This window comes from Mesoplodon bidens, assembly GCF_964165515.1.
Source record: "Mesoplodon bidens genome assembly, chromosome: 2".
Classification (NCBI taxonomy): Eukaryota; Metazoa; Chordata; class Mammalia; order Artiodactyla; family Ziphiidae; genus Mesoplodon; species Mesoplodon bidens.
In genome coordinates, this window is record NC_138177.1 from 121,669,251 (window position 1) to 121,683,515 (window position 14,265).

At 39.6% G+C, this 14,265-nt stretch overlaps 1 protein-coding gene across 1 annotated transcript in view; it reads right to left on the reverse strand.

Moving 5' to 3' along the window:
* Nucleotides 1–1,024: 1,024 nt before the first annotated feature.
* Nucleotides 1,025–14,265, reverse strand: part of TNNI3K (TNNI3 interacting kinase) — a gene marked incomplete at its 3' end in the record, with an annotated part of 285,990 nt that continues 272,749 nt past the window's right edge. Inside the window, exons 24-25 of the mRNA XM_081226315.1 lie at nt 4,262–4,341; nt 1,025–1,101 (exon numbers count right to left, since the gene is read on the reverse strand). Coding sequence (XP_081082441.1) covers nt 1,025–1,101; nt 4,262–4,341 — 157 coding nt within the window. The remainder of the gene's footprint in view (nt 1,102–4,261; nt 4,342–14,265) is intronic.

The following is a 14,265-nucleotide window of genomic DNA, read 5'->3' on the forward strand; positions in this document are numbered from 1 at the left end:
TATTAAAAATCTCACAGTGCATAGGACAGCTCCCATGAAGAATTACACCCTCCAATAGTTCTGAGATCCGGAAACCTTGATTTAGAGGATGCCCAATCTTCCTTTACTAATGTTATTTCCCTTACCAAGGTGAATAGCCATAATTATAACACTGAATTTTCATGGTTTCCTGACTGTTTTTTCCAGGTCTGTCTTTCAATGGCAAAACTATTTTGTTGGTGGAAGCATTCCTGTCTTCCTTGTTGGGAGTGTGGAGGGAAGACTTCTCTTTTTCTGAAGGTAGCAGGTACCTCAACTATCCTCCCAGTGCACTGTGCCAGACCCTGGTATGAATGGCAGCTTTGCATGCATGGGTAGGTTTCATGATGGTACCGATGGCATTTGTGACACCTCGGTGCTGACAGCAACGGGTCACCCAAGCAGAGCACAGAGGTACCATGTAGAGAGGAGGCCAAATAACAAGTGTTATAGTTTTGCAAGCTTCTTGATCTGAAGATCAATACATGTTTTTACCAATATATCTGAAAGAAAGGCGTACTCAGTATAAGTCTTGTTGGAATGAAATACACTTCTGAGTCAATTTTGTTTGTCACCAGAGAATCTTTAATCACAGGGCTGGACACTTTAAGTGACATAATGAGATAAGAAAATGAACAATATTCTAAGAACTCAAACACATGACTCTCAAACACATCTACTTAATTCAGTCTATGAAAACATAACAACTGTTAAGTCCCCACCAACGACTAAGGCCCCATCTCCAACCAACAACATAAAATTATTTTTTCCTTTACAAAATTAAAAACAATTCTTCAAATACATTCTGTTTTGGCTCTTTTGCATTTCATTCCTCAGCCACAAATCCAAAGCCCAACTTGTGGTGGGGAATTAAATAGGACCAGTATGAATAAGCCAATATAAGGAGACCTTAGAGGGTAAAATATAAATGGAAGCAAGGCTGCCATGGTTGGAATTGTTGCTGTCAGCTTGGGGGAAACTCTCCTTAGGTAAAGGCGGAATGCTGTCAGCTGCTGTCCTCAAAGCTGCCACAATTCCGGCAAGAATGAAAATGCATGGGGCTCATGGGATCAGACACGTAGCCTGCATCAGGAAAGAAGTTCAGCTGTTACTTATCGGCCTTTCATCCCATCTCCCCATTTCTGTTAACCAGCCTCAGCCAGTGCAACGCACAGCTGCCAAGCAGCCTCTCCTGGCTCATGTAAACAGAGAGTTTGGACAAGAGTTGCTGACAAGCAATTGTACAACAAAAGCAGAATTTACAATGAAAACAGAGAGCTGAGACCAGAGGAACCTCAGTGATGGGTGTCTGGCCGGGTGACATTTTGAATTCGGAGTTAAGAAGGGTACAGTTCAGGAAGGTGGTTTATCATGATGGCTAAAAGTACGGGCTTCATGTCAGGCGAATCTGGGTTTAAGCTCTGCCTCCACTACTTACCAGTTCTGTGACTTTTGTTAACCTTTCTGAGCCTGTGTCTTCATTTGTAGAGGGGAGAAGTCATAAGGCTGGTAATGCACATAAGACAATTAGCACAGTGTCTGACACATAGTGAGTGCAAAGCTGTTGATGGCTGAAAAGGGAGGTGGAGATGGCAGCAGAGAAAAGGAAACAGTATTCTCTATAACAGGTTGGCTCTGGTTGTTTTCTCTTTTTTTCTATCTGAAAGCCCAATTTTTAAGTGTACTTTAGTGCTTAGGTCTGAATACTAGTGGCATTTGATGCTCATTGAAGCAATAGACCTGGGTGTGTCCAGAGAATTGAGCTAGTGCCTCAGAATCTGGCCACAGTCCTAGAGAACGTAGGACGTGAGCAGGGAAGCAGTTACCTTTCCATTCCAAGTAGGGAAACCATTCATTGTTTCTGCGAAAATGGGCACATTTGTCAATAGCTAATGCTGCTTTTGCTCCCCTTTGATAGCTGAGTTTTCAGAACCAACTCAGCTATCCACATCTTCATTAAGACTTCTGGCAATATGCGGTTCGATGGGCATATTTATTTTCATAAGAAAGGTCTCTGTCAAAATCTCTTAGGCAGCACATATACTCTCCCGAGAGGCAGCACCACTGCTGCCAATGCTGCTGTGACCAGTCCTCTCCTGCTACTGAGGCTGGCCCTGGCCAGCTGAGATTAGGTTAGGGGAAGCAGGATACACATTACTGAATCCTAATTCTGGGCGGACTAAAAATCTACACCTTAGAGCAAAAATATTTCCTTTCGTCCAGACTGAAACTGCAACTTCATCCCGGGCATAGACAGATTCTTTAAAAAGCTCGTAATCCTTTCATTACTATAATCAACCTTTTAATGTACCGCATGTGATTTTTCTGGCCTATGATGCTCCATGCCTCTCTCTCCATAGGACTCCAGTGGAGCATCCGTCCTTCTAGTGTGGGAGGGATCGCCTTCGGAGATGGGTAGCAAAATCAGCAGGGCATGCATGCTGACATTTATTATTGATACCATCATCACCAGAGTTGAAGGACAGACTCTGTGAAGTCACTCAGCTTAAGAGGGACCAAATGAAATTTGAACACAGGCTTTAAGGAAAGACTGAACCATGTCTACGTGTTTTGTTACTTCAGGGTGAAAGGTCTCAAGTACAGTTAGGTACTTAATTTTATCTTCATTCTCTAGCCCTGTTCTGTGGGTGGGGAAGAAACAGTTCATAAAGTTGCTGTTATACCACAACTAGTTTATGAAGTAGAAATGGAGGGCAATTAAAGAGTCCTTTCTTATACGATGTGATGTTCCTAGTGGGAGATATTGAATATATCGTTTTTGTCTATTGGGACTGTCACTCCATTCAAACATGCTAATGTTTTCTTCTACCCCGGGTACATATATGCATAGGAAAACCCTACTTTTTTAAATCATTGCATCACTTTTGTCTAACTTCATTTTGAGGAATTCTGCTCAGTGTTTTATCCCTTTAAGAAACAGATCGTTAAGAAATGCTTCATCTTGAAACTCCACCATGAAAGAAAAGACTTCTGGTCAAAGCACACATTTCAAAGGGTGCCCTCTATTTTGTGGTTGTGAAGTCACATCTGTAAAAGTTTGGAAAAAATGATATTATATCTATAAAAAATATGGTGATGTGACACTTAGAGCACATTTTCCCCCATTACTGGATTGGCCAATTATGTTGTAGATGATGATAAAAAGCACTCGACTGCATTCTAGACACGTACTGGGAGTCGGAAGCTCAAAGTTTCCTTTCTTTAGTGTTCCCAAGTAGTTTGGCGAATCTATCCAGAACAATATCTTTCTTCATTTCTTAGAGGCTTCCTATTGCCTTGGTATGATACTCTGCAGCCGAGGTGCATTGGTGAGGATTCTAAAGCTGCAGGGTCTATTGCCATCTATATCACAGAACCAGGCACACACCACTGAATTTATTCTTCCACAAACCCAGTCCTTGTAATAAATCTGATCTCTTTAACTGACATACATTTTTTTCAGTCCTCCATATATATTGTCAAAGGAAGTTCCCATGAATAAATGAGCCCATTGTACTAAAATTCCAATTAAATATAGAGCTTCTCAGGCTTAGAGGTGGGAGAAAGGACATCACAGGCCTGGCACATTTATATGGCAGCTGATAAGGGGGACTGCCTATCCTCTGGCTTCCAGGGGTGAGCACAGAGCTATGTTAACTATTTCAAAGAGCTTTATTAATTCTTTCTAAAATAGTCCTGTGCAAAACAGATCCCATCAGTGATACCCTCACCTCCTCTCCAGCTTTTTGAGCGAATAGCTGGGTTCACATTTTACCATCCGGTACTTGCTAAAGAGGAAACACTCCTCTTTAGCAAGGATATGATGTAATTGTGGAAATTCTCCTCCTCCTGTAGGGAGGAGTTTACTCTTCCTCCCTATACCTGCACAATGTGGGACTCCGAGGTAGTAGACTCAATAAGGTGGAAACAAGGTGTTTGGAATGTGACAAGATGCAGTAGATTATTTTCAAAAAAGAGTTATACTTTTTCCTATGGGCACACACACTCTCGTATACTTCCACATACACTTACACACTTATGCACACATTATTAAATGCAAAGTTTACTGTAGACTTATATAAGACTTACAAGAGCAAAGTTTGTGTTTTTATAATATAATATTTTTAAAGTACCCTTCATCTCTACTTATTACAAAATAGAATCTTATCTCCCTTATTATCAAACAGACATCACCTTCCTAGGGGTAGTTTCCTTAGTCAATCTGACGAATCTGTATACTTACCATATTTGTCAATGGGTGAGAACTGAAGACTTTTCTTCATGTCCTCCAAAGACAGGCCTTGAGAGGCACATTGTCCAGCACTGAAAAATTCCATGAGACACTGTGAAAACCACGGTGGTGATTTGCTAATAACATTTTTCTTTTTTTTTTTTTTTTTTTTTTTTTTTGCGGTACGTGGGCCTCTCACTGTTGTGGCCTCTCCCGTTGTGAAGCACAGGCTCCGGATGCGCAGGCTCAGCGGCCATGGCTCACGGGCTCAGCCGCTCCGCGGCATGTGGGATCCTCCCAGACAGGGGCACGAACCCACGTCCTTTGCATCGGCAGGCAGACTCTCAACCACTGCGCCACCAGGGAAGCCCCGCTAATAACATTTTTATAAAACAGAATTTATTCACTCAGCATAGATCCCAGAGAACTGGCAAAGTGGTACAATGGTATTTTTATCTTACTGGTGATTTGTTGGGGAAGAGTTCAGGATTATTTGGAGCAAGTCAGATCTAGGTGTGAGTCCTGGCTCTTCCAGGTAGGCTCCAATTCCTTGCTGTGTACCCTTACACATGGTACCCTTTCTGAGCCTTAGTGTATTGATCTGTAAATTGGGAAAAGTACATAAATAATATGTAATTTGTTTTGATGATTAAATATAGCAAAAAAAGAGTTGAATATCAAATCTGGATTAATATCCTTGCAAGCCTTGCTTAAAAGGAACTAATAGTCAGAACATTATTATCTTAGTAATAATCAATAGAAATAAAACACATCCCTGGTGGCACAGTGGTTGAGAGTCCGCCTGCCGATGCAGGGGACACGGGTTCGTGCCCCGGTGCGGGAAGATCCCACATGCCGCGGAGCGGCTGGGCCCGTGAGCCATGGCTGCTGAGCCTGCGCATCCGGAGCCTGTGCTCTGCAACATGAGAGGCCACAACAGTGAGAGGCCCATGTACCGCAAAAAACAAAACAAAACAAAACAAAAAACACACATCCCAACAGTTATTGTTATTTTTATTATTATAATAGTAATTATAAGAGACAGTGATAATAGTATTTATTGCATTATTCCTATGTATTAAGCATTTACATATATCATTTCATTTACTCTTTATCACTATCTTATCATTACCAAATCATTTCTCTCATTTTCTAGATTAGAAACGGAGGCTGAGGCAGCCAGGTAACTTGTTACATGGGTTTGGTAAACGGCTCACCTAGGATTCAAACCCAAGTCTTTCAGATTCTAAAGCCTGTACCTTTGTCCACTATTCAAATGGGAATTTCCTCATGATTCCTGGCTTTCGTTAAGCCTTCTCTTTGCCAAACTTCTCCTACTCTATCATGTTGGTTAATGGGATGTCTTCCTTCCTCCCTTTTCAGACTCAAACCTGAAGTTATCAAAGCCCTCGCCCTAATATCTAGTCACATTTGTCAGTTAATGGTATAACTGTAATTCCTGTGGTATCCACCTCTCTCATCCATATTTTAACATCCTCAAAGAGGCGACCTAGTTACCCCCCCGAACAGCCCCACATGTCCATAGCAGAACTCGTAACTCCCCCTGTTCCCAAGCTAGTTCTCTCTAGCTCATTACAGGCACCACACCATTCAGTGGGTTCAAAATTCTTGGAGTCATCATTGGTACCTTTCTTTTTCCCATATCTTGCACCTAATCCAGATCTTTTTAACTTTGCCTCCAAAATGTAACCCTAATCCATCCACCTCTCCTCCTTCAAGGTCTAGGCCATATAATCTCTTTCTTTTCTGGACCTCTGCAATTTGCCTCCTAATTGATTTTCCTGCTTTCACATCTGTCCCCTTATAATCCATTCTCCATATATTACCCAGAGTGATCTTTTCAAAATATAAAACAGAGTAAGCCATTCACCTACTTAAAACATACTTAAAATCTTCCAATTTCTTCCCAGTTCATTTAAAATAAAACACAAATATTTTACTCTAACCTACAAGGCCCTGGCTCTGCTTAACTCTCCAACCTCGCCTTGTATCCCTCCCCATCTCTGCTAAGCACTTCTTTTGGCATTCTTTCTGTCCTTTGAACCTTCCAAGCTCTTTCCCAATCCAGAGCTTTTGCATTTGTTAATTCTGCTTTTCTCCATTAACCCAAATCCTGTTTTGCTGAACCCTTCCCCTTCCTTCCCCGTGACTGGCTCGTCTGTCATTCAGGCCTCAGTTGGAATGTCACCTGCTCAGAGAGGCCTTCCCTGACCACCATTCCAAAGTGGCCATTCCCCTGCCAATGGTTGCTTTCTGTCATATCACATTGACCTATTTCTTTCTTCAGGACCATATAAAATTATCTTGCTTATTCATCCATTTATTTCCATATGCTTTCAAACAATGAAATTGGAAGCCTTGTCTATCTTGTCTCCCTTATTCCTTGCTATATGCTCAGCACTCAGAACAGTGCTTGGCACATAGGAGAAGCTCAAAAATTGGTTTTTTAATGATTTAATTAATAGATCCCTAAAGGATGTCCTTCTCTTCAGTCACTCAATCCTCCTCTCCACAAGGTCTTCCTCTGACAAAAATCTGACCAGGCACTTCCCTGTACCCCACTGCTGTTCCTCAGGCCAAACCTGCAAATCCAACCTTCTGTAATCCAAACCTCCTTGCATTCTGTGTACATCTTATAGTCTACAATTCCTCAATCCATTTTTTGTTTCTCCACTTTCAAACCACACTAATAAACTTTAGCCTTTCCAAATATTCCTGAATTTTCCCTTCTCCATGGTTGTAGCTGAGCTGCTGCTGCGAATCTGCTTGGTGACATCTTATTTTTCCCTGACAGGAAGTAGTATGGTGTTATGGTTAAGAATAACAGTAAGCATTCTGGTGCAAGACTCCTCGAATTTGAAACTTCACTCCATCACTTACTAGCTCTATGGCCTTTGGCAAATTATTTAACTGTTCTGTGCCTCAGTTTGTACAACTGTAAAATGGGAATTATAACAAGACTTAGCTTATAATGTTAATCAAGAGAATTAAAGGAATTAATAAGTTTAAAGTACTTTGAACAGCGCTGACATTTAGTAAGCACTCAATAAATGTTACCTACTTTTGTTATTTGTTAAGTTCCAACTCAAAGATAGCATTTCCTCAAAGTCCTCTTGGATACTCCCAGTCAGAATTCCATATCCTTCTAGTACTTTGTACTCCTAGCACAGTGCTTATCAGAGTCTGCCTTGGTGTAGAATGATCTGTATTTGTATACTAATACCCTACTAAACAGAATGCTCCTGCAGGTCAGAGATCCTAACACTTTTGGGTCTCCAATAGGACTTAGCTGGTACTTTGTAAATAGTTAAAATAATAAAATTGTGTTAAATAAAGTTAAATTATCACTAAATGTTCATTTTGAGTAGTTAGATTTTTCTAAACACTTACATGAATTCACATTGATTAATTCATTTAGCTGCCTTCCAAGTGACTAGGTTTGGTCATTTTCTTAAGCTATAAAGTGAAGATGTTGTTTCTTAGAGGAAAACAATGATTAAAAAGAGGAAGTATAGACTTAAAGTGGGACATGGTATGATCTCAATCAACATTAAATGTCAAATCACACTCAGTTCTGGGCAATATAATATCATTCAAGATATTCTTGAAAATAAAAATTAACCTACTAATTCCTATAACCTCTTTAGCACTCTAGCTCCTTTTAAGAAATGTGCCATAAGCAGTAGTCCTGGCAACAAGAAGATAATAGGGAATAAATATTTTATCATCAAAAAGGCTATCTGGTTTCCTATGAATAAAAGCCCATCTCCAAGGTATCTTATTTATTTAGTTGCTGAATGCAATTCATGCCAGGGGACTTAACCTTCCTGCCCAAGAGATACCACACAGGCTGTCTCCGGCTGCTATTCTAGGATGACAGACAGACAGCTGGAGGCTAAGCACACTCAAGTCAAACAAAGCAGAAGAAACCAGACCCTGATCAGTGGAACTAGTTTACCTCAACCCACAGGTATCCAGACTTCAGCAGGAGTTTCACAGAAGCCCAGAATTTAAGAGACACACCGGGACCTCTGTTTGCTGAAGTTGTGGTCAGTGAAAATAGGCATTTCCAGGATGCAGCTGCCCCGTGAATTCAGTGAAAGTAAATGTGAACTAATGGCAGGTAAGGAAAACAGTCAATTTTTCAGTGTTTCATAATCCTGGTCACCTAGGTAGCTTTCTTTATGCTAAAAGGATAATATATATCATATATAGGCATATATATGAATGATATATAATATTATAATGTAATTTTATGTATACCTTTTATGGGAATGGAAAGAAACTTTCTCTTTTAAAGAGAACAAGATAGTCTTTAGGTTAGTTTTTGCATACTACAACATTATATTGGTATATCTGATTTTAGTGTTAAAAAGTTTCAGTTATTTTAGGCTAAATAGTTCATATTAGCTCTGTGATGTATCTGTAAAGGTAAGCATAATCATCAGCCATTTTCTCTTATAAAGGTGCACGAGGGAATGAATAATTTATCCAGCATGAAAAGCAGAACCAAAATTCAGAAATTGTTTTTTGCTTCTCAATCCATGTTTTATGGGTATAGACTACCTAGTAGATTGGCTGCTAATGAGACCAGTTTAAACCCAAATCCAAAACATGCAATTTGTATTTTTATGTCTGCACACTATTCAGACTATGGCTTGTCAGCACAAAATAGCCTGTTTGCAGTCACTCACGTACCCTGAGCAAAGACAACAAGGACATCCAAAACTAAAATATGAGGCTATGTTTGCTGAAATGAATGCAGAGATAGTGATGCTTATGACAAGCACGTTGAGCAAAAATATTATCCAATGAAAAGTAAATCAATATGTATGTAAGATACAGAGGAACTGTGAAGAATGGGAAAAGTACTAGCAGGTAGAATACACCCAAATATAGCTTCAATTCTTCAAGGCAGGAGTTAGTTTACAAGCTAAACTGGTGGGTTAATGCACATATGGACAAAACTCCCAAAAGGAATATTAAAACAGAGATTTTTTTTTTTTTTTTTTTTTCCTGTACGTGGGCCTCTCACTGTTGTGGCCTCTCCCGTTGCGGAGCACAGGCTCCGAACACGCAGGCTCAACAGCCATGGCTCACGGGCCCAGCCGCTCCGCGGCATGTGGGATCTTCCTGGACCGGGGCATGAACCCGTGTCCCCTGCATCAGCAGGCAGACTCGCAACCACTGCGCCACCAGGGAAGCCCTAAAATAGAGTTTTTCTGTACATTTTAAAAAAGTTCTGATTACTAGAAGCTAGCATGGCTTTAGTAAGAAAAAAAATCATGCTAGATTTGCTTTATTTCTTTTTGGTAAGGATAAATTTAAAGGGGACATCCATAGGTTAGAACATAGAGCTAGATTCAGATAATGGGCAGAGTTTATCCTGATTGCTTTGTAGTAACAAGGGGAGATCTGTGCCAGATGACAAGTGGGTAGATGGGATTGCCACTGGTTGAATATTCAGAACCAATACAGACCTCAGATAGGTGACATTCCCCACAGGTTAAGAGAGCCTTAGACATTGGGAATAGTTAAAACAAAATACCACATTTCCTAAAATTAGAATTGTCCAAAAATAGATTGAGATGTTCTAGAAGGAGGTTCCGGCCCATCCCTGGACTTATTCAAGCTATGGCTGGAGCATCTGGTAGCGCAGGGTGCTACAGAGGAATCCAAGTATCCACCTGGAGGTCACATGACCTCCATTTATTACATTCTATGATGCTTTAGAAGGTTTTTGGGAACCACGTAGACTTTGTGAAACTAGCTTCGATGTGTTGGAAAGGCAGAGTGAGATTACACAGTTCCCACTTAGGCAGAAGATTTTTATCTGCCTTATCTGCACTGTGTGACATTTGGCCAGGGCTGAATGCCTGAGTCCCACACACACTCCACAGCATACCTGGCTACACATTACTGCTCCTACTCAAGCTGGTGTTTGTAGCTTTTTGTCTATGTACATTTCATTTGATATAGTAACTGAACCATGCTAGTTGCCTGAAGGAACCATCTCCTTTAGTGCTTTTTTTTTTTTTTTCAAAGGAAGAACCACACTGCCATCTAAGATGAAGCAAAGGCAAGTGTGGAGAAATCACTTTCACCTAAACCCATCCTTAAGGATTTGAATGACAGGTTGTTTAAGGCTGGTATTGGAAAATTCAGTGCTGCTTCACAAAGGTTTTTATATAAGATAAATTTGTAGAATACTCATGTTGAATGCCTGAGGGGTGGAGAAAAACCCTAAAACTCTATGTCATCTCTTAATCCAGAAAGGTATATTGTTAAGGAAGGTCCATGAAGAAGGAAGAAAAATACCATTTGAAGAGACTCCAGGGAATTTGAGTGCCATTTCTCCTGAGTGGTGGGAGCAGGCAGTGCCACAGTGAGTGCAAGTGGCCCCATTTAGAACCTCAGAAGCAGCCAGTGTTGTGGCTTCCAAATGCTTTTGGTATTGATGCAGTGAATCATGGTTTGGCCTGTGGACTTTAATGAATTCTCAGAATATTTACTAGTGCCGTAATTTCTTCTGACTGAATTACATTCCAAAGAAGACTTCAGATGGGCATACAGTCCAAATGAAACCATTTTTATCATGTTCTTCCAAGTGTGGCTTTTGCAGAGCTGGGGATTTTGATTTGGTGAATTACAGCAAATGCATGTAGTCTACATGCAAGAGTGAAATTAAAACAACCAAATAAAAATAAAATGACCTAGAGCATTATCCTATCGTAGTGATATAAAAATAATTTCTTATATTTGCAGAGGGCTTTATAACTTGCACCTACTTTTCTATTGATTAGCTTAAAGAATTTTTACAAAACCTCCATGAGGTGTCTGAGAAAGTATTAATTCCATGCAAGTGGAAAGTCAGGCTCAAGAAGTTTGAATAACCTGCATAAACTTACAGAGCTAGCAAGAAGCAGAACCAGAACTTGATCAAAAGGTCTTTAGACTTCCAGTCCATGCTCTTTCTTCTAAAATACACTTCAGTTAACAGCAGCACATGTCAAACTGTTGGTGTGTTACCATGTGGAGAGCTCACTGAATTAGTCATGAGTTACAGAGTTTTGGACCCTTTGCATATAAAAATGATCGATAAATTCCTCATGGAGAAATATTCCTCATCAGCATAGAGAAACCAGAATCAGCTTTCTTGTGTCTTGCTTTGTTAGATCTTTTAAAAAATTATACTTTCCCCTGTCTAACTATGGCTTTCCTGTCCCTGAGCAGTGATGTCAAAACATGAGACACACACACCAAACTTTCTAAATGAGATGTTTATGATTCTCCCCAACTCTCTGAGCTTGTGTAAGGTTTCCTAAGCTGCATGCATGGATTCATTTTCCTAAAACTGCCCTAAGTTGAACAGAAAATGATTAGGTTACCAGCGTGGTTAAAGACTTCAGGGAAAATTTTCTTCCTTTCAAGTTGTTCCAATTAGTTTTTATGCAGCTAAAAATGCTCTCGGGCTACCTGTAACCTGGAAGATTTAGCCATTTGGACTTTGCATAAAACAACACCGTCCAAGGCCTCACAGCTTTGCAAATATGCCTTGTGGTTTATTAGATCTTTCTTCTGTCTGTCCAAACGACATTATCTGTGTAAGAATATTAGCATAAGGATCAGTGCCATATGCACCCTTATCCCCTTCCTCAAGGGGAATATATCCAAGTTAGGAGTCATTTCTTTCACCCAAAAGGAAACACAGACAGGTAATATTTAACCAGAATTTCAGTGCTTTGACACTACTCTAAAGGACTAATACAAAGAAAAGATGGAGAAACAGCCTGCTGAGATCCCTAATAAAGGTATTTACACAAAGAAAATAAATGCCCTGTTGTAGAAAAGGCTACTAGACTCATCTGGCTGTTTTTGGCATTTAGCTGAAAACAAACAGATCTATTTAAAACAGATCTGTCAGAAGGGATAAATGCCTTTTTACACTTTGCAATATCTTTCTATGATGCACACATTTCCTCTGGCCTAAAGAGAAAGAAGACATTTCTATTAGAAATGGAATCACCTTTGGCCTAACTTTGAAATAGTCCAGTCAGACTCTTATGAATAAACATTTGTTAATTTATCAGCTAAATTCAACATATTTATTTATTCATGATTTCATCCTGGCTCTTTTCAAAACATTGTTTTGACTTTGTCAATATTCCCTACTTGATAATGTCCTAAATTAAAACAAATTTATTGCACCCATTACAGTGAATGGGCAATGACCAAAGTATCTAATGGGGCCAGAGGTCAGTGCAAAGTATCTCTTTCAGGGAAATCAAACCCATCAGCTTTCTTTCAATGACAAATGTCCCCAGGCTATAAAAGGACTGAAAGACTTGGCAATGGGTCATGGTTCTGTCTGAGCCATTAGGCAAATATCCAAGGTCTCAGCTCCCTTATTTTTAAAGGAAAAAGCAATTAGGCAAAGAATTATGAATAAGGAAAAATGCAGTGTGAACTGAAAGTGTGTGTTAATTCCTTGATGGCTCATAAATTATTAATGTGCTCAGCAGTAACCTAACAACACTACCACCTCTCGATTTACCTCTGCTTTAAACAGGTATAAATGAGTCAATTGTACAGTCCAGCAGGAGCTGGACTTCGCCTGCTAAGCTTAAACTGAGGAATATCCTTTAAATACAGCAGAATCTTTCTTATTCTTCATTGTCTGTATTCACTATTACCCAGAAGGGAAATCTTGTTAAATTTTTGAACTATGAGATCTTGGTAGCATGACAGTCATTAAGTCCATTCCTCATCCCACCATTTTTCCACCTTCCATTTTACTGAGAAGCAAATTGAAGCCTTGTAAAGTGAAATAACATATCCAAGTTCATATACTAAGGTTATAGTAAAGTCAGGAATATAAGCTGGAGTTCTAAACTTCTAGTCTTCTTTGATGGTTTTTATTCTTATTTTTAAGTGAAAAGGGAAACTAAAATTTGTTGCATACCTGTTAAGCACCAGGAACTCAACTAGATGACTTACAAACCTTATTACCTTTGCTTCACCTAACAACCCATTTTACACGCGAGGAAACCAAGGCTCAGAGAGTCTTGTCTAGGATCACCCAGCTGTAATTCAAACCTAGGCTAGGCAGTATCCAAATCTCCTCCTTTCCCCACTTAACCTTGTTGGCTCTAGAAGTGTTTCCCAAATTTACACCTATAATCTTGTCTCTCTCCCTCTCTGCATGGCTGTTCATCAAGCACAACGCTAGGTGTTGTGCTAAGTACTAGGGATATAGATATGAGTGTGATGGGCATAGACTCTACGCTTTGGGGTAAATAGAAATGTAGACATAGACAGGTAAACATTAATGCCAAGGAACATGGTACATATTCTAAAGGGTACCCTCCTTACACAGAGGAAATGACATGATGGACAAGCAAGCATTCCCAAGGGGGGAATTCTGGGGAAAGGGCTGGGGTAGGGGCATGTACAAAGACCTAGGAAATTAAGTGGCCAAAGCGAATATATATTTTTTTAAGTTTTCATTTTGAAACAATCTCAAAAAAATTTGCAACTATGGTATGTTTTTTGCACCTGAACCATTGGAGAGTAAATTGCCAATCTGATGCTCATAATCTCTCTAATACATTAATAAAGACATTTTCCTACATAAACACAATATAACCATTTCATTCCACTGTCAACTCTCAGACTCCATTCAAGTTTGTTAGTTATCTCAATAATGTTCTTTATAGCAAAAAGATCCAATTCAGAAAAACACAGTTATATTTATTTAAGCTCCTTCAATCTGGAACAGTTCTCAGTTTCTACTTGAATCTCATGACATTTTTGAAGATGACAAGCCAGTTATTTTGGAGAATGTCCTTCATTTTGGCTTATCTGAGGTTTACTAATAATTAAATTAAAATTATGCATCTTTGGTGAAAAGTATCACAGAAGTGATGTTGTATTCTTTTCATTGTATCTCATACATTTGATTTATCCCATTATTGTGCCATTAATTTTGATTACCT